This window comes from Perna viridis, chromosome 9, assembly GCF_037379345.1.
Source record: "Perna viridis isolate PV_CMFRI_1.1 ecotype Kerala chromosome 9, ASM3737934v1, whole genome shotgun sequence".
Taxonomy (NCBI): Eukaryota; Metazoa; Mollusca; class Bivalvia; order Mytilida; family Mytilidae; genus Perna; species Perna viridis.
This window is the reverse complement of record NC_142453.1, coordinates 3,036,449-3,057,028: the sequence shown is the minus strand read 5'-3', so window position 1 is coordinate 3,057,028 and position 20,580 is coordinate 3,036,449. Positions and strand designations below refer to the sequence as shown.

At 33.5% G+C, this 20,580-nt stretch overlaps 1 protein-coding gene across 3 annotated transcripts in view; it reads left to right on the top strand.

Annotated features, from left to right (window-relative positions):
* The window catches only part of LOC148606121 (cysteine-rich motor neuron 1 protein-like), a 31,474-nt gene extending 11,798 nt beyond the window's left edge, over positions 1-19,676 (top strand). The window contains exons 1-8 of one of the 3 annotated variants that reach the window (XM_088543954.1): positions 10,584-10,714; positions 11,070-11,451; positions 12,357-12,403; positions 15,976-16,072; positions 16,754-16,853; positions 17,650-17,711; positions 18,623-18,725; positions 19,439-19,676. In XM_088543954.1, coding sequence (XP_088400080.1) covers positions 15,976-16,072; positions 16,754-16,853; positions 17,650-17,711; positions 18,623-18,725; positions 19,439-19,577 — 501 coding nt within the window. In that variant the 5' untranslated portion in view covers positions 10,584-10,714; positions 11,070-11,451; positions 12,357-12,403 and the 3' untranslated portion in view covers positions 19,578-19,676. Of the gene's footprint in view, positions 1-10,583; positions 10,715-11,069; positions 11,452-12,356; positions 12,404-15,975; positions 16,073-16,753; positions 16,854-17,649; positions 17,712-18,622; positions 18,726-19,438 lie in introns of those variants that run through there. The other 2 variants (XM_088543953.1, XM_088543955.1) reach the window with 2 other exon arrangements.
* Positions 19,677-20,580: the final 904 nt, after the last annotated feature.

Here is a 20,580-nt window from a genome sequence, read left to right as displayed (position 1 = left end):
AGCACAAGAAGCATATTACTTGTAGTTAGTTTTTTTCAACTTAGCACATTAAGTTCTGTCTTTATACATGAATGAGTTCCATATAAATCAGAATACATTAATAAGTTAGAAATATTGTAAGAAACCTTTAAGAGTTGAAGAACTACAGATTATGCTTTGCATGGCGTTGAAAAGTGAGGGGGTGGTTGTTGCCTGCTGAAACTGACCAATCACCCTCATAGTAATTAGTCAGCCAGTAACACAAATCACGTTTACATTAGGTTGTTACTTTATTATCTTTCAAGGTAGGTTTTTGATAATTGGCATATTGTTAAGCATTTATATGCAAGATGTATAGCCTTCTACATGCTCTAGGGTTAATTACCATTGACCTTGACATCACATTTTTGTGCTTTGTTTGCATTTTTTAAAATTAAAAATCTACCCAATACTATGACATTGTTAGTTCTTAACTATTTTTTAGGTAACATTATTGGTTGGGATTCTATGGCAGAATAGCTACTGGTATACAGCAAGAAATTCCTGCAAAATTTTAGGAGGATTTTCACATTATATTTAAGAGCAACACTATCATGATCGGATTATCACTACAAAGTGTGGAGTACATAACATGAGCTTTTACTATTATTACCATCAAATGAGAAATTGAGAATCTTCTTTTGGTGATACTTGAGTACAGTTGTAAAGAAATCATCATTGCCATCTAAATATGATATATGTACATACATGTACTTGTGACTGCTAATATTATTCCCACTGAAGCTAAAGTGTTGACATTCAAGAAATAGTTTAGATGTATCAGCCTCATTCACAGTAGGGTAAAATTGGAGGAAACTGTAGGGGTTTAGACATAAGCAACAAACATGTAAATTTTGAAATAGGAATGTAGTTACACGTTTATTCATCAGAAGAAATCAATTCATTTTATTCAAAACCCCAACATTGCAAAAAAGGTTTTATTTTTTTTAAATAATCATTAATAAATGTCTGCCGATTCAGGAAAAACTTAGAACATACATTATTGTACCTTACTATGATTTGATGTGCTGTAGTGTGTATCAAGCATTCATTTTCTGTTTAAGTAATTTTATATCTGTTTACATTCATGACAATATTAGGTGTTTTTATTATGTCTATGTTAGCCAGATTGGAATAGTTTATATGAACTGTGGTTCTTGCCCATGATATAAGGTTCAAAATGATAAGTTAGACTTTGATTCAGACATTTAATTCCTGTCAAATTGCACGGGCATCTATTTCATATCCTTGGAAATTATAAAAGAAGGTTTAGGCGTTAATTTGCTCTTTTTGCCACAATTTTGCACAAAATCAACCCAATTTTTACACAAAAGGGGGGTGTATTAAATAAAGTTGATTTTGCGTTTTAACACTTTCTGTTTAAGAATGGACATAAAATGCCAAAAAATACAGATACTTTTGTGTTGAATGTGGATATGGTTATGAAATGTGACGAAAGACTAACCTTTATGTAGTTTATCAACAATATCAGTACTTTTGCGATGCAAAAACAAATGAACTACATTTTGTTATAAAGCATGTTCAAGAAATAACACTTATTAAGATAGTTTAGCTTCAATTATTTTTTAAGTTGAATAATTTATTACATAAAAACATGCACATTCCTTATAAAATTTAATAAAGTAATAAATATACTTACTAAATGTGAGACTGCATTGGTTATTACTTGCTTATAAATAATAGAGATGTAAAATTATTTAAATTCTATAGCTTTATTCAATCTACACACACATTTGTACTTTCTGGTATCTTATCATAATACCTCTTCATATACATGTACCCATTTTTATATGTTTCTAACTGAATTGATTTACAAACAAAAAATCCTATGGGACAAAAATAATCCCATGAGACAAAAAAAATCCCATGGGAGAAAAAAAATCCCATGGGACACAAAAGAGATTCTCCTCGGTGCGTCTTTCAGATCTTAAATTGCTGTTTAGAGGTATGTTTGGTTTACATTCATTTTTCTATTAATAGGTTGTTCACCGACAAACTGGATTCTAGAACAGTACTTGAAAAGATACATAAGTTATACCTTTTTCTTGTTTAATTTTCAAGTGATGAGTAAAATGCCCCTAATGACAGTCTAGTAAAATGAATAAATTTCTTCTTGAGGTGTAACAATATCAGTCAAAAGACAGACACTACCTTCAAATTCACATTACAGATATAGGGCAAAATGGCGCCATTCTTTTCCGAACGCTTTATGCGAAAACTGTACCATCAAATCATTTCAACGACAAATACTACCATCAATTAAACAGTACAGCTTTGGAACAGACATGGCGTCTTCTTGTGCAAATGTTCCTAATGATATTGGAAAATAGATTTGCAAGTGCTCATCCATGAATTAAATTCAATATCGAAATTCTGACACTAAAATTTATTTTACTGATATTTCTGTTAAAGATACCGGGCTAACTGAATTCGGCACATTTACTCATATGAAAACATCCTTTAATCGTTAAGATTAACTCCGTGACCATTTGTTATCACATGGCTACAAAGCAGCAGACTTAGGTTACGTGGTAACAACATCAGTCATCAGACAGGAATTTACCATGTTTTGCCATGTTACTGGGAAAACTGAAAACACCATCTTACTTCTCCACTGTTGTATCTAATGTGTTGGCGAGATATAACAACCTTTCAACAGGGAATACATCATTGCAATGACTACACATACTAACCAGACCTTAATCTAAGTCGCTTTTTAAGATCTACCGAACACACACAGGAGAATCTCTACAACCTCGTTATTACTATCAAAGAGCATAACAACCGGTCAAATCATCTTTTGGATAAACAAATTACAACAGTGTTTTTTCGGATGAAATTAAAATTGTTTGGTTCCTGTGACAATCTACTAGTTCATTGTATTACTGCTCCATTTCTTGATTTTTCAAATTTCTTTCCTAATTTTGTTTTTGAAGAAAGAGTTAAACAGTATTATCTTACTGTAATGCTGAAAAAAAGATATCGGCTATATGATATATTCATTTGACATTTTACTATGAGTTTGGGTTGTAATATATTCAAATATTTATATAAATAAAGTATAAAGGAAGTAACCAATTAACAATCTTAATTGACATCGGATTGTTAAGTCATGAAGATACGAACTAAACAAAATAACTATGTAGGTCATGTATTTAGGCACTGAAGCCGGTCTTATGTTGACCTAAAAATGTGCATTTCATTTTCTCTTATAGTGTATCATCTTAACTATTTACTATGCTCTTAGATATTTTTTTTCAGATAAAGTAATTATGCGTCTTTACCAGCTATACATATTCATTTCTTGCCTTCATACATTAGTTTCGTCACCCAATTGCAAGGACTGAATATCAACAGAACTAGAGGTAAAACGGCGTGGGGTATATAACATAACCGAATGATTGTAATGAAAAAAAAATCAATGATTGAATAACAATGATAAATAAAGGTATTGAACTATAATATAGAAATATTAAAGTCAAGGACTGTTTCTGTGAAGCATTAGAAACATTGTATAAAGAAATGTCGAAAGTTGAATCAATAATTAAGGACAAGATAAATGGCATTTTTTTCAAACGCTTAATTAGATCATAAGACACAAATAGTATGTATATGGACCTCTATAAAAAGATAGGGCAACACGATTACAATGTAGTAGAAACTTCCACTGACAAAAACGATCTAGCTCCATTCAGTGCTATATTGATTTATAGAAATTTCAAGGCCACAAGTACCAAACGTACCGGGGGAGGGGAGTGGATCAGGAACAGCTACAATTGTAACGTTCTGCTCTGGAAAATAAAGATAATAGTGTATGGACAAAATTTGGGTCATTATCTGTAGACAAAGCGGCAGCTTTAAGATTGGTCAAAAATGTACTTTATGTTAATGAAAATAATGACAATGTAAATACAAAATGGAGGCCTCAACTAATTTCTGAATGTTCGGCATACAAGAATGAATGTGGGGCTCTTTATCCCCCTGGATAAGTTCTTGAAGTGGTTGAAATCTGAAATCATTGACAACTATAAACGTAATCCTCTGAAGCAATATCATAAGATAAAACCTGTTCTTAAGAATACTACAGAATCAAATTTATTGTATCTTTTGTTTCATATTATTTCAGTGTACATTGTATATACGTAAGCTAATTTCACATATAAGTGTTATCATTCACTTTACGTTGCCCATACAAGTAAAGAGAACGAAGCTAATTTCATTGTGAGGCCTTTTATGTTTTATGGCTTTTGCCTACATTGAAGAACGTGTGGTAAACTGTTGAAGTTCAATTGTTCGTTTCCTTGGCATTTGGTGGATGACAATCTCATTGACTATCATACCACATCTCCTAGCTTTAAAGAAGACAATATAAAAGAACATTTCATTTGACGTTTTAGCAAATTGAATTCACCAGTTCAGTAGTATGTTAAATGCGCAAAACCTCTGACATAACTTGAGTGTTTAAATGCTATTGCAATCGGTACTTAACACAGTAAATACAGGAAGGCAATAGGTTTTTGATATTTGCTTTCTAACGGGGTATCTCGGGTTAGCCCTGACGTCGTCACAAGAACAAAATAAGTACGCACTTGAGAATCTGATATTTCCTTTTTTATTTTTGTTTTATTCATGAAATGAGCTTTGTTTTCATTCGCAGAAGTAAATCTCATTTTCACTTTTGAACAGCGTCTTTGTTATTTAGTACGGCGAATTTACAACGTAATGTTGCAAGTTTCAAGCGACTTTATGCTTCCATGTCTTCCCCAACGATTCGACTCACTACACCAATAAACTGCACGTGAATATAACACTGAATATATACACATACATGTATGTTGATTTATCAATATCAGAGAAAAAAAACAAATAAAACAAACAAACAAACAAAACCTATATCTATGCAACAATTTTATTGCAGATGTACACAAAGGCTAATGAATGAATAAAGTCGGTCTTAAATATAAAAAATTTCTAAAATATATTTACAAGAAAACACACCATTTTCATTGATTTATACCTTCCTAGGGTTGCATTGATCATCAACCAAGTTAAAGAGTATGGATATGGGTCAATTATTACGAAAATACAAACTTAATAAATTTGTCCATTCAATGTACGATATAATCTATAATCAAAAGTCCCTTGCTCTATAACATGTAAAATAGGTAAACACTTCACACAGTTCACCCTCGTACCAGAATACGGTTCTTTGCTAGGTTATAGCATTACATTTGGTAATTCCTCTTGTAATTTAACATAAAGATAGCCATAGTATTTCATGTTTAAAGAAGACGAAAAACTATTTAATCAAAAAATGACATGAAGACGACACATTGCATGTTCACAAAAGGTTTTCGGTTCGATCTTTCTTCAAGTTTATTATTGTAATCTCTTGGATTCAGCAGCCCTTTTGAAAACGAGGTTTTAATTTGTTGAATGATATTTCACATCAAATCCATTTTTTTTTGCTTTTAGTATATTTACGACCCGCAAAATGTATACGAATTGACTTAAACAACACATAACAGCTTAAAGATAATTTCATTTAAAACTGCCTAGTCCCTTCTATAACTTTACATTATCTTCCCTATATCAAATTGATCCAAAGGAGCAATGTAGCGAATAGAGTTTTCACATTTTACAACGTTGTATAATATTGATTTGTTGTGACATGTATCATTAATTTCATCCTCTTTCCTAAAAAATAACACCTTAATGAACTGTCTCGTACTACCATACATCGTATACTAAGTTACAACCCTAGATTAATCCAACGAGAGGAGGAATGACCCGACCAAGGTTTATGAACTATCTCGTAAAAAGCAGACAAGAGGCAGCAAATTTGTATAAATTACATGTTTAACAATATACAAGTTATAAAAACATGCAATTATTGACTCCTTTTAGTATGGCTATACATTATAGAATCGAATGTTTGAATTTGTTAACAATAAAACACAGTCTTCATAATCATCTGGGATGTAAGCAGGTTGTTTCTACGGTTTCTAAGCTACTCTCGTTTAGACGGTAGTTTCAGTGTAATACTTAGATCGAGTTTATTTTATACGAACACGTGTCTATTGGTGTCAGAGAGGAGCCAGTAACGCGGGGTATAGAGGTTAAATATGTCTTTTCCTACATTTGTATAGTTATTGACCTGTATCAAATTAAAAGGAACTTCATGTATGCACATGTACCTTTATAATGAATTATCAATGTGTACATTTATATTACTGTTTTGTATATAGTAATCTTTATAATATTACACGTATGTTTCATCGCTAAATTTAAGCCGTCCTTTCTTGGGTTAGTCCCCATATTATAAAACCCTTAATCAGGAGCTTTAATATTCTATAATTAAATAAGTTTTCAGAACTTAACATAAAAACACGTATTTAGACACATGGTAAGTTAATATGTGACACGCGTGTATATTGCGTCTTCAGTGACATTACACAGATAATGAGGTGACTTATTTATGTAATATACTAGCGGTATACTTGTACACGTATCATTTTGGTATCAAAGTAATGATATAAAATCTAGTACTGACCAAATGAAGTGAAGATGAGAAATATGAATAAAATTTAAACCTTATGCACATGTAGCTACGCTTGTAACAAATAATTTTAGGGAATTGATAAAATTCCGATCTGAATGGAGATTTAAGGCTTTTCCCTTACTCCACTTTTACACGTATAAAATTAATATGATTTTTTTATTCAAAGATTAGACAGCTCAAGTATAAACATAGAATCACCTTAAGGATGAATTATTTTCATTGTGTGATGTTTGGTACGGATGCTCATTTTCTACGCAGCATATGTATCGTACATGTATAATTCACATGCACAATTAATTTGCACGCTGGGGTTTGAAATATTCAGCAGATAGATCACGCACTGAGTACTGCCATTTATAATCGAAGTACTATCTGTTTTCGGTAAGTTACATGGACTATGGTTTCGGTTGTGGTCTTGCTTTCTGTTTATGTACCGATGGATCGTCTAGTGGCGGTCTAATTAAACCAACAGGCAACAGTAAGTTCCTGTGAAGTCTTTTGATACATCCTTCCCTGCCCTCTCTGATAACTTCAAATACAGGAATATCTGGGTTTGGTTGATCTAAAACCACATACGGCACATCCTCCCATTTATCTACCAGTTTGTGCCTTCCGTCAAATACAACGATCTTGAGAAGAACTCTGTCTCCTTTTTGGATGGCTGCACCTCTAACACGTTGGTCGTAGTTCCCTTTCTGTGTAGCTTGAGCTTTCTTGGCTGCGTCAGCTGCAAGCTGATATGCATGTGAATACCTGTCGTGTAGCTCATTCACATACTTCGTGGTCGGCAACTTGGTTTCCTTCCGCGAGCCAAATGCAAGGTCGATTGGAAGTCTAGTATTCCTCCCAAACATCAAGAAGTACGGTGAAACTCCAGTGGTTTCATGTTGTGTACAGTTGTAGGCGTGAACTAAAGGTGATAAATATGCCTTCCAATTGGGCTTTTGAAGTTGTTCAAATGTGCCGAACATGTTGATGAGGGTACGATTAAAGCGCTCGCACATCCCATTCCCCATTGGATGATATGCTGCTGTTCTGGACTTCTTCGTTCCCATCGTACGACTAAGTTCTCTAATGATGTTGTTTTCGAAGCATCCGCCTTGATTAGAGTGGACCTTCTCAGGAATACCATAATGTAGTATAAAGTTATCAAATAGAACTTGTGCTGTTGTTCGAGCAGCAGTCTGATTCTTCGTTGGGACAGCTTGAGCGTATCTGGTGAAGTGATCTGTAATTACCAAAACGTTCTGAAATCCTCCGTATGAACGCTCTAGTTTTAAGTAGTCCAAGCAAGCGCTGATCAGTGGAGCTCTTTGGTTAGTTGGAGTTTTTCGTCTTATGCGTCGTCCGCATTGTTGTATCCAATTCTCCACATCCTTGTCCATCCCGGGCCAGTAAGATCTGTTTCAGACCAGCGACATCGTCTTATCCTAACCTGGATGGCCCATGTCATTGTGAAGTGACTCAAGTATGATATCAACATGTGCAGATAGTAGTTCCAGCTGGGATTTCCTGTCATCTCCAATCATGAAATCTCTGTAAAGCACGCCTTTCTTAACAGCAAGGTGAGCAAATTTGCGCAAAAGTGGTGTAGGTCTGCGTCCTTCTGTGACATAATTTGTAAATGGTCGAATGACTGGATTCTTAGACTGTACAGCTGCCCAACCTATGATGTCGTCATCAGTGAGTTCCTCTTCCTGCAAAGGTATTGCATCCGGATTAACAGTCAAACTTTCAATGTGTGCTTTAGGAAGGTTGGAATTGCAAATGGTTTGAACAGACTCGATTTAGATGGCATTTCGGTTGTCGGAATCTGTGTCTTCGGATTGTCGTGGAATCCTACTCAGTCCATCTCCATCTGCATTTTTCCTGCCTGGAGGATACAGAATCTCAAAGTCAAATGATGACAATGCTGCAAGCCATCTGTGTCCAGTAGCATTAGGTTTTGCTGTTGTCAACACATAAGTCATGGGGTTGTTATTTGTCAAGAAAGTGAACTTGCTGCCCCAGAGGTACTCCTTAAACTTGTCGCAGACTGTCAAATTAAGGCCAGGAATTCTAACTTTTGTGGAGGGTATCACCGTTCTGCTTTGGTAAGTCATCTGCTTGCAAAGCTTATCACCCTCTTCACTCCTTCCTGTTGTTGGTATAAAACAGCTTCAAGAGCAAACCCAGAAGCATCTGTGTGAAGTTCATACGGGCTGTCGTTGATGGCATATCCAAGTACTGGTGCTGTCGACAGGTCATGTTTTAGTTCTCAAATGCTTCGTCTTGCTCAGTACCCCAATTCCATGATTTCTGCTGTTTTGCCTTGGATTTCTTATTTCCTGGTGTAGACATCAACTCAGTCAAAGGTCGGCTGATCTTGGAAAATCATTTAAGTGCTCTTCGTACGATCGTCCAAAGATGATAATATCATCGATGAAGATGCAACAGATCCGAAGGTCCATATCCCACAAGCACTCCTTTTCATCATCCTCTGGAGATGCATAAATGCATTCTTTTATACTCATAGAATTCTAACGGTCCAAAAGTAAAGGCGGTGTGTTCTTCTGGGATTTCCATCTGGTGGTATCCACTCTTCAAATCTATGGTACTGAAGAAGGTGCTTCCAGCAAGGCAATCGAGTAGTTCCTCAATTCGTGGTAAACTGTAGCTATCCTTTCTAGTTGTCAAGTTCAGTTGTCGGTAGTCAACAGAAAGACAAAGCCTTCCATTCTTCTTTCTCACAAGTACCACGTTAGATGTCCACGGTCTGTGCGATTGTCTGATAGTTCCAGCTTTCAGAAGCTGATGAAGATGTTCCTTAACCTCATCGTACATGGTAGCCGGTATTCATCGATACCTCCGTTTGAAGGGTTTGTCATCATGAAGATTAATACGATGTTTCATTAAAGTGTGTCCAATATCTCCATCAGCTTTGACAAATATGTCTTCATACTCCTTGATGAGACTCCAGCGTTAAGTTGATCATATGTAAAAGCACTTTCAGTAATCTTCACTTGTTCAAGGACAGGTATTGAAGAAGCTGTTGAAACATCTTTCTGGTGTTCGATGGTAACTGGTTGTAATTCAGGTAAGACTGCTTTCGGTGGAATTGTAATACTTCTGGTAGTAACATGGGCAACTTGTATGGAGATGGTTCCTGACCTACCATATTGATAATCAATTCGTTCTTGTTCTACTTCTAAAATTTTCCAATTAGGTTTGTAGCATTGCAGGAGTTGGGCAATATGGTATATGTTTATCTATGAACGCAGGAAATTGTGTACTGGTATTTGGTTTGATAGTAACAGGAGTCCTTGAAGTGTTCTTCACTACTGCTAAGGTTGTAACGGGTCAATTCTCTTTCTCTTAGTGTGTAGTTATAGCACAGGACTGACAAAATCGCCCTCCAAGATGTTCTTTGATGTTGTCATGGATTATCTGCAGTACGTTGGTGCGAAATAGAAGTGGTACGTGTGTGTTATGGCTATCAGATACAACAAGTAGTACACAGGAATAGGTGGTGTCCTGATTCAGTAGTTGTGATTCTGCCTCTATAAATGCACTGTATGGTAGCTGCTGTCCTCCGGCACATTCTATATCTAGCAAACTGTTGATATTTTGAGGTTTGTTTCTTATTAACAATTTAGTATTTATAACATTCAATCCTTTAATTTCTCAGCGTAAGTAATCTTTGTGGAGAAAGTTGGTGATTGAGTTGAATGCTCTGTATGATTGATTCGAGAGTTAGAGTTACATAAATCTTATATAAACTTGAGATTTAAATAATTGTCACTAAATAACTTTAATATATCTTTTAAATTTACATAAATTTAATCTGAACAATTTAAATGCATAATTCCATAGGCATCTGGCTAAATTGTGGTGGAATGTATGAGTGAGTGATACATCATTTATATCGAAATAAACTTAATACTGCTTAACTTCGTTAAAATATGTAAATATAAGGGGGATAACTATTTTCACTATATTTATACAACAGTAATGCATTTAATCTATATGACCTGAATATCTATTATTATAAATATTGGTACTTTAGGTTTATATAATTGCGATGAACTAGAACTGAAGATCATAGGAGACACAGCCTTTACACAAACATGTGAGGTATGTTATGTCCGTAGTATTTTATGTCTACTTTTTACTGCAGAAATATGCCTTTGGCTGTATTCACATGTTGCTATTTTTAGTTATTTGAATAATTCACAGATTAATATTTGTGTGATTTGATTAATATGTGTAATTAACAAATGCATATATTATACATGGTATTATTTCCATGATCTTCACATTTTGAATTAGATTATAAAATGTGATATATATGTACTAGAGACTTACCAGAAATTAGTTTTAGAATATAAGGAAAACATTGTTATTTTTTTCCTATTTTGATCATCTTAAATGTTTTATTATTCACGTATTGATCATGCCGTGTATTTACAATGGTTATTTGTTATTGCAGGGTATTTTTCATTGTTTCCTATGATTCTGATGTACATGATGCTTAATAAACAATCAGAACCTGGGATTGTGTTTTATGGCAACTCTAGCACTATTACAGAATGGCGCCGAACGTATTATTGTTTTCATCGTATACAAGTTCGATAGTTTGTGTATTGATTGACTAGTCTACCTGTCTACATTTACCTGTGGGAATTCCCCAAATAGTGATCGATTTCAATTTTCTTATGTGACGTCAAAGAGATTGAATCGTCATAACTAGTGATACGTATCTGAATTTAGAACATTTCTACGTCATATCGTACAGTGATTTTGTCTACTTCCGGAAGTGTCAATATCGAAGACGTCGAAAAAACGAACAATATTTGCCGATGGTAGCATTGGTAACTATCATAAGTTATTTGTTCTATGTCTATATGTTGTATGTAATGTCTTGTCATACTGTAGTTTGTCTGTGTATTTGAACTTGTGAAAATCATAGACATAGAAAGTTTGTTAGAATAACTCAGAATTTTGTTTTCTTTTGTTTAATGAACATCAAGTGAGCAACTTGATACTTTGAATTTTCAATGACATGTACCCATCACGCATTTGTAATAGAGTGATAATATATGAAACACATTGTTTTGTTGAATACTTTCTTGTATGTTCTATCGATTATTGAACTTTGCATACATGTAGATTGGTCCGAACCCCCTCAAACTCTCAACTCCCAATACACACTTGAGGTCAAGGTCAACCGGAAGTTAGTGGTTAGGCAATTCCTGTTTATTTTTGTTTATGATTTATATATTTTTTTTCTTACTTTGATTTAATAATAGTCTTTCCTTATTCACACATACACTAGGACGTTTTCAAGATACATTTCTATTTATTCATTTAGTAATACTTGTAGTCATAGGTCACATTTCACTAATGTGACAGTTGTATACATGTAAGTTTATGACATATTGTAATACACATTGAGATTTTTTGAAAGCCATTCGTGCACAGTAACATCAGTGTGTATACTTACCCATATACCGTGTTACCAACACAGTAAGGATATTGAGTAATATATTTTTGTGTTTACTTTATAAAAGTTAAATAGTCAAGTTAAACTTTTGATAAATTTAGAATTTAAATAGGTACTTAGAAGGGTGCAATAGTGATTGAGTACAATTCCTTATAACACTTTGTCATCTAACATTTACTAATATACCTGGCCATACCAACCTTATACTTTAACCCCGTGCATTTAGTTTGAATTACATCTTTACTATTTAGTAGGTCTTTGTTTTTTTTGTAGTTGTTTGGTTTGGTCTAGGGGAGGTAACTCTTGTTGCTTGAACCAAGGTCAGTTAATATCAGTTGTTGCTGGTGTTGTTTATCGATAGGTTGATCTTTTCCATATTATCTCTTAAACTAGTAAGATTGTTCACCACTTTCATTCTATACTACAATACGTATAATATTTGTGTATTTTTTTGAGATGGATTTGTGAACATAAAAGCTTTACAATCCTTATGGTAATCAAAATAATATAATCCAGGGACAAAGACCAGACATGGAAAACAGACATACACAACAAAGAACATAAAGTAACTAAAATTATACATACAAAGTAACAAAAGTAAATGAGCAACTCGGACTCCACTAAAAACTGGGAGCATAGACCAGGTGCACCGGTAGGGTAAGCGTCCTCTGCTTTTCTAGAAACACCCGCCGAGTTGCTCATAAAAAGTCAAGTCCGGGGTAGACAAACGAGGAAAGGTAAACTATGACCCGTTGAATAAATCAGTTTTCATGGTGCCGATGGATACACCATAACGATCCACGAGTTCATGATGACGACTATACAAGTTCTGTAGTGATGACTTCAATTTTGTAGCAACATAACCCTGTTCCAGAAGCCTTTTTGTTAGAGTTCTAGCGCGACACAAAAAGTCTGCGTTTAAAGTTTGTGTAAAGGCTGTGTCTCCTATGACCATCGGTTCTAGTTCATTAAAACCGTATATGCATAACGTGTGAGTTGTGATATGAACACTCCATACGCAGGAGCCGAAGGGATGTTGCCACAGATGAAAGGAAAGTTGAGAATTCTGAATGAAAAGTCATCACGTTTGTCGTAAAGTTTGATCAATAGTTTTCCTTTACCATCGATTTCTAAGTGTAGGTCAAGATATGAGGCTGACTTCACAGTGTCTGTAGTATCCTTTATCTCAAGTTCTTTTGGGTAGATGGGATGTATCAAATCCCTGAAATTAGGATTGTTTAAAGATAATACGTCATCTATTTAGCGGAAACTGAGATTGAAGGATCTAGCCAAACGATATTATTTCTTTCTGATCAGATCAGCTATAAAGTCAGCCTCGTAAGAGTGAAGGAATAGGTCAGCAAGTAAAGGAGCACAATTTGTTCCCATTGGAATGCCGACCGTTTGTTAAAAAACACGTCCACCACACTGGACAAATACGTTGTCGATAAAAAATTCCAGCATTTTGTAAACATCTTCCTCTGAATATTTGGAAGATGATTTGGAATTATTTCTTACAAAGTACGAGGAATCTCTACCAAGAACTCTATATTTGTATCTAGGTGTACCATTTTTTTTAAATGACGGTTTATGTTGATTGTGCCACAACCCTGTTGTCGGCTCTTTACTTTCTTTAGTTAATCGGGTTCCAGGAGATAAATCCACGATGATGTATATATTCATAACGTACATTTTTCGTTTGGACTGATTTGCAAATACATTATGTATTCAATGGACACTTTTTCCTCAATTAAAGATAGTGTGGGCAGCTTTTATTTTTTGGCGGTTCGAGGATCTTTTGACACAGGTGTGGGCTTGCGATTGGCAGACATGTGTAAATGTAGGACTTTATATGGTGCAACATGATTATTTAATTATGAAACAAGTTGCAGTGTTTTAAAATCAGGAAAACAATCCGTTTTGATCTATCACAATAGTTTAATGTAAATGTTGCATAGCCAGAACATTTTACAAGAATTTTTTTAATATAGTTTGAGGAGGAAAAAGTTTCTCACGGAAAATCTCCCACATAAAAACAGTCGAAATGATCATGAAGGAAATATCCCCTTGCCGACAGTCGGAGATTATAAGACCTCAAATTAGGGGTACCCCCTCCCCCACGTTTGCAAATGGGGTACTACCCCTCATATGAGTGTTTTCGTCCATTGTAAAACTTTAAGTTTTTCTAAATACATGTATGTAATGTTGTTAAAAAGTGGGAACATTTGTGTAATTTAAAGAACTTTTGAAAATGAAGTATATTTTTATTTTCATTATTTCATAAGTTACAGGCCAAGATAAAACGCAATATCTCAAGGCCCACAACTATCTCGGATAGGGAAAATAAACATATTATATGTTGTGAAGTGGCTCAAATTAAACGTTAATTACAATAACGAATAAGACTTACTGAACAAAAGGTAAAACGTAAGTAAATAAAAAAAATAAATCAAAGGTACAAAATTGACAAAACGCCAAAATATCATGAAATGTTAAAGTAAAGGTATATCTAATATTTATATTTTATAATAATAAGTATTTTTATTCAGAAAAATATACTTCAAATACAATAAACATTCCTACTTTTAAATAAAATAAGACAACTTCCAAACATTATAATGTTATAACAAGGTTGTAGAGAGTGTTCGTGCTTTGAATTAAATTGTCGAGACAGTTTAAGACTTGGTCGAGACTGGTTGAGACTAAATTGATATTAAGTCGAGACTATTCGAGACTGGTAAGACTGTTTTAGACTGGTCGAGACAAGTTATGACTTGTGAAAACATGGTCGAGACGGGTCAATATTGTGTCAAGACAAGTCGAGACACGGTCGAGACTAGTTGAGACTAGTTTGGACAAGATGAGATTCGGTCAAGACAATCCGAGTATCTTTCAGACATTTTTTAGAAAAGTTAAGACAATATTAGCACAAGTTAGAACACAATTTACCCTATTCAGACTTATATAACTTCGTAGTGTATATGAACTGAAATTACAATTTTCCATGTTCATTTCATTTGATTTAGAGGAAAGATATACTCTGACGAATAATGACAGTAAAAATCGTTGCTGCAATGATTGCGATGTTAGGTGCAAGTACTATTTAACGATTAATTCACTTTCGACAACAATTTTATTTCTATTTCTTTACTATTAAAATGTAACACAGTAATATTGTATGAACTTTTAATTTTGGTTTTTGTTAGCATAATTAAGTAAATTTAAAAAAAATTCCTAATATATTGGATCTTTAATCAGAATATTACTCAGCTTGATATTTTTTAAACCGAATTGCAGACCAATAGAAGTCAATAATGTTAAGGTACCGTTCTTTTTTTTTGGATAATATCTGCACGCATGTATAGTGTTTTTTTTTCTTTTCTTTTGGATAATATCTGTACACATGTAGATTTTTTTGCAGGTTTCATTTTTTAATCATTCACAACAAAGATAGAAATACATGTCAATTTGTGATTTAGACAAAGATACGGGAGAGAAATCAGTGTAACATTCGCCAATATGATCAAGCAAAAGGAATGTTTAGCAAATATATATGTTAAAATGTTGCCTAATCGTGTGATAGCTGGGGGCTATAATGGGGTTGTTGTTAAAATTTTTATGTGAAGCAAACATTTTAGAAATCACACGGTCTTGTAAAATGACATTGTGATGACACCGATTTACATTACTTACATTATATTAATAAATGACCAATTGACAGAGATAGAAGATTTTATCATGGCAAAAACTACTTAATTGGATATGTTATCCATCAGTGGCTATTTGAACTTTGAAAAGGACTCATATGACCTTCAATGCTAATTACATATGGTGTATCTATTTAGTATCTATTTACTAAATTATGTGTTGAAATGGTCATTTTTTTCTGAAGATGACGTCCGAACTAACATGGTGTTTGGTGGTATTGACGGTAGGGATTTGTCCATTCTTTGGTACGGATGGCTCTACGTTTGAGTCACTTCCATCAGGTAAATGGCGCAGGATCATTAAAATAGTGTTTATACCAAATGCAACTTTTTATAAGAAGTCTGTTCAATCACCGTGACCAAGCATTGAAATGAATGTATTTTACATGTACTATCGCACGACTCGGACCCAGAAAATGTTAAATATTTAGCTACGTCATTGCCAACATTTTTGCTGTTTTTTACATGCTACCTTACAGGCATCTGAATCTGTCTTTACTACATAAAATTACACATATAAATTTTGATTTCCATGATTGTATAAAGTTAACCTGTGTACATCGAAACTTTTTTTAATATTATTTTCTGCTTGATTTTTTTTTCCAGTATGAGGGTTATACATGTGAAAATTGAAGTGTTAATGTGTCGACAGACGAATGGACAGCAAAACACAAATATACGGAAATTTGCATTAACCCTTTTAATTCAAACGCCTCAGCAAATGACTTTTTATTCTTGAGTTCTTTTCTTCCTGATTTTTGCATTGTAATATAAACATTTTACATGTCGGTACAGTTCAATATAAACGCTTCTTTCTCCAAAGCGAAACGCCCAGGACACTGGTGAGGCCATTTCAAATCCAGATTCACAGCAGTAAACAGGAGAAATTTCATTTAATTTCGTATTATTAAATGAGTGTTTTATCACGAATTGCTCTTTTATTTCTTTTTTCTTTTTGCCAAGACTGTGCTTACAATGGGGATATCGTGAAGGAGGGAAACACGTATAAAATTGCTGAATGTGAAGAGTGTGTGTGTATGGATGGTGCAATGTACTGTTGTCCGTAAGTATTTAACATTGTTGATGGATGAAATGATTAAGACGTTTTGTTGTATTTTTGTATTTTTTTTTCTTTTTCGTGGGGGAGAAAATGTGTACGATAATGTCCATCAACAGTTTTACTTGGTTGTGCATTTCAGCCACTGAACATTATTTTTTTATACCTTAGGGTTATTCGAAAGCCTGGTTTAGATTTCAAATGTGGATGTAGAATTTGAAGTAAAATTTATGTAAACCGTTTAAAATATCGAATTTTGGAATGCTTTTCTTCCCTGATATCAATTTCAAAATGAAATATTCAAACTGCAATATATGGAACCATATTTGATGATCGTGCATAAGTGTTTACATTTCCAAGTGCATAGCTTAATTCTTGTTTCTTTACCAAACATTATAATTGTTACATAGTGAAACTAAAAATAAATTTTGCTTGCATTTACTTGTACTCAGTGTAATTTCGTAGATTGACAGTTTAAGAAAGTAAACAATTATCACACAATTAAAATCGAAAGAAGAGAATTGAACCATAATTTTGAAAATGACTGAACGGTTTAATTGCACAAATACTTTGCTCTTAATGATATTATTTGTTATTACCATTCGCTGTTAGTTTACCAACCGACGTCTTAATGTCATCCAATTCCTTTATTTGGGGTATTTTAATCTACCATGAAAAAATAGTGTTCAACTTAAAGATTTAAACGCATTTTATAGATTCACAAATAATGTCTAAATGGGTAAAATTGCCCGTTTATTGTTGTAACTTTGATGTGCCTCGGTAAAAAAAATCTATATTACAGATTGTACTTCTTAGAGAAATGTAACACAACATATAAGCCATGCCAACATTTACCGCAGACAGGTAAATTTTTAATTAAAATATATATATTAAGTCTCTCAATCCAGGTTTTGCCGATTAAATGTGCTTTCCACTTTTACTCAGTTCTTTACTAATCAACTAATTAAAAAAATTGCAGCTGACGGAAAACTCCCAAATTTCATAATAGAAACAGTCTAGGGCAGTTGTTCATATAATACACTAGCAGAGAAGAGGAAACATGTATTTTATCGTTAATGGGTGCTCGCAATAGCACCTTCCCAAAGTGGATAAACAGAGTAGTAAATTTAATTTACAAAAAGTCTTACATTATACGTATTGTCCATAGGATTTCCTAATTTTTTTTTCTCAAAAGGTGATTTTTTGATAAGCATAGATTAGAAGACGAACTCAATAAAAATATGTTGCCGCCAATATATTTTAAGGTGCCATCGATATTTGGCCTTTATTTGAGAAAAAAAGGAGACAAGGTGTCACCGAACAGTATATTTAGATTCAGACGTATGCTTATTAAATTATCACTACAGATAAGAATCATGCAAAATGTGATACATATTTTTGTTTTTGTTTTTATTTTTTTTATTTTTTTTTGTTAAAAAGGAAACAGAAAATAATATGTAAATGTTCATGTAACCCTTGTTCATACGAGATATAAATTACATAGAACGTTGTGTGGAATTCGAAATTAAGGGAGATAACTCTGTAACTGACACTAATTAAAAAATAAACTGTCTGAATTTCAATGTGGATTATCCCCTAATAGCAGACATATTGGAATAATTATATATTTCATCATATAGACATATAAGGCAACGTCATAGCACAAATAAAAATGTGTACTTTTTTTTTGGTGAAGGGGGGGGGGCGGGAATAGTGCATCACATATTACATAATTTGCATCATACTCACAAAGACTACTACTTAATTCAATTTAGGTGATTGTGTATTCAGAGAAAAGATATACACCAACGAGTCGCAATTTGAAACTGAAAATTGTTTTAATTGTTACTGCAAAGATGGGCGTGTGGGTTGTTCAGGGTAAGTTTTTATCATTGATTTCCAGAGACATAGAGCTGCACAATTTTGTTTGTGTCCACCTCTTAAAAAAGAAAATAAGATATCTGTTTTCCAATATAAAAACAAATACAACTGACAATGATTGGCTAGCCTAGCATCCACTTTAAATAATATTTTAGTGTTTTGTGCTTTTTATTTTGTGTGTGTGTTTTCATTCATTTTTACATTTTGTTATTGTTTTGTTTTATCAGGACAAACCATTGAATATATATCTGAAAACCTTTAATTGTTTGAATACGATCAATCGTTAGTTAAACCTGTACTAATGGCTACCTGTATTTAGCAATAACCTTGCTTACAGGCTGAGAAGGACATGCCTATTATCCAAAAGACATCGGATGTGACTTCTGGGTTTTTATGGAAGTCAATATTGTATTTTTTTTTTTTTGAACTATTTTTTTTTTTTTTTTTTTTGAAACTTTTTTATTTTAGTTTTATGTATGGGTAATCAATTCTATTCGGTTTGCTACATTGCATATGTAAATCGTCTTTGTTTTCTGTGTTCACGATTAAGCCAAGTTTTAGATTAAGACGAATCATTCTACTGCTGGCACTTCTGCGTTTTGTTGCTGATACTTTAAAATTTGATTATGCCGTATGTGACAATTGTTGTGCTTTCCTGAAAAGTCACTTAAAACAATTTCCAGAAAACTGATGTTATTACATTATTTCAGATATGGTATCCTGATAAGTAGCATTGACGACGAAATGTGTAAAATAGTACAAGTGGATAAATGTAACCAAAAGGCTGTACTCAAGTCGAATGAGACAGAGTTGTGCCCGTGGGAATATTTTTCCATCACAATGCCATGAACATAAAAAAAAATATTGCAAATAAATGTTTATTTTGTTATGGCAAAACATAAAATAAGTTTGTATATTGCGATTAAAATGACATATGAATGTAGGAAAGCACACGATTTAAAAGTTTTTAATGAACACATTCACTGTTAATACCTACCTCAACATGCATAACCCGGAAATCAAGTGAACACAATTCCTGGACTGAGTCAATACACCTTGGCATTCACAAAGATCTGATTTGTTATTAATCAAAATTTCAAAACATAAAAGAATAATTACCCTGCAAAATGGAGAAAAACACACATGCAAATTTTATTAAAGTTTAATTAAGGAATGCAATCTAGCGAAATGAATACACAACAACGTTAATTTTGATACATACGAAAATATGAATATCTATCGTCCTTACTACAATTAATTTCCGAAAGATGACTGAGCATAAGGTGTATCTCAAGATTTTTCCAATATGTGATTCGACACCACAAGCTCTCTCTGTGTTAATATATAACGTTATGAAAATACGCTTGAAGAGTTACTTTGAAATGTACATGTAATCCAAATCTTTGTGAAAGACACCCCTAAACAACGCAGTTAAATTCATTGACCAGTTGACAATATAAAAGCGTAGCTACATTTAAACACTTAACTTCTACTGCCTCTATTCTACCATACGTATGAAATTTTGATAACCGTTGAACAAAATGTTTCGACAAATTCGTGAATCTACAGAGAATTGAACAATAATGTAATTGACTTTCAAACTTTTTAATAAGGGAAAAAGAAAATTATCGATCACTAATCCAAGCAATAATCAAGTCATGACCAAATTATATCAGAGAAAATATATATTACACCATCTTAACAGATAGTACAACAGTGGTCCTGACTTGGTACAGCAGAAATTTCAGTCAAAATGAAGGATAAAATATACGTTTTACAGTGCGCCAAACATCCTTCTTCCGTTCAGATGTGAACAGACCGGTGGTTACAGTGCGCCAAACATCCTTCTTCC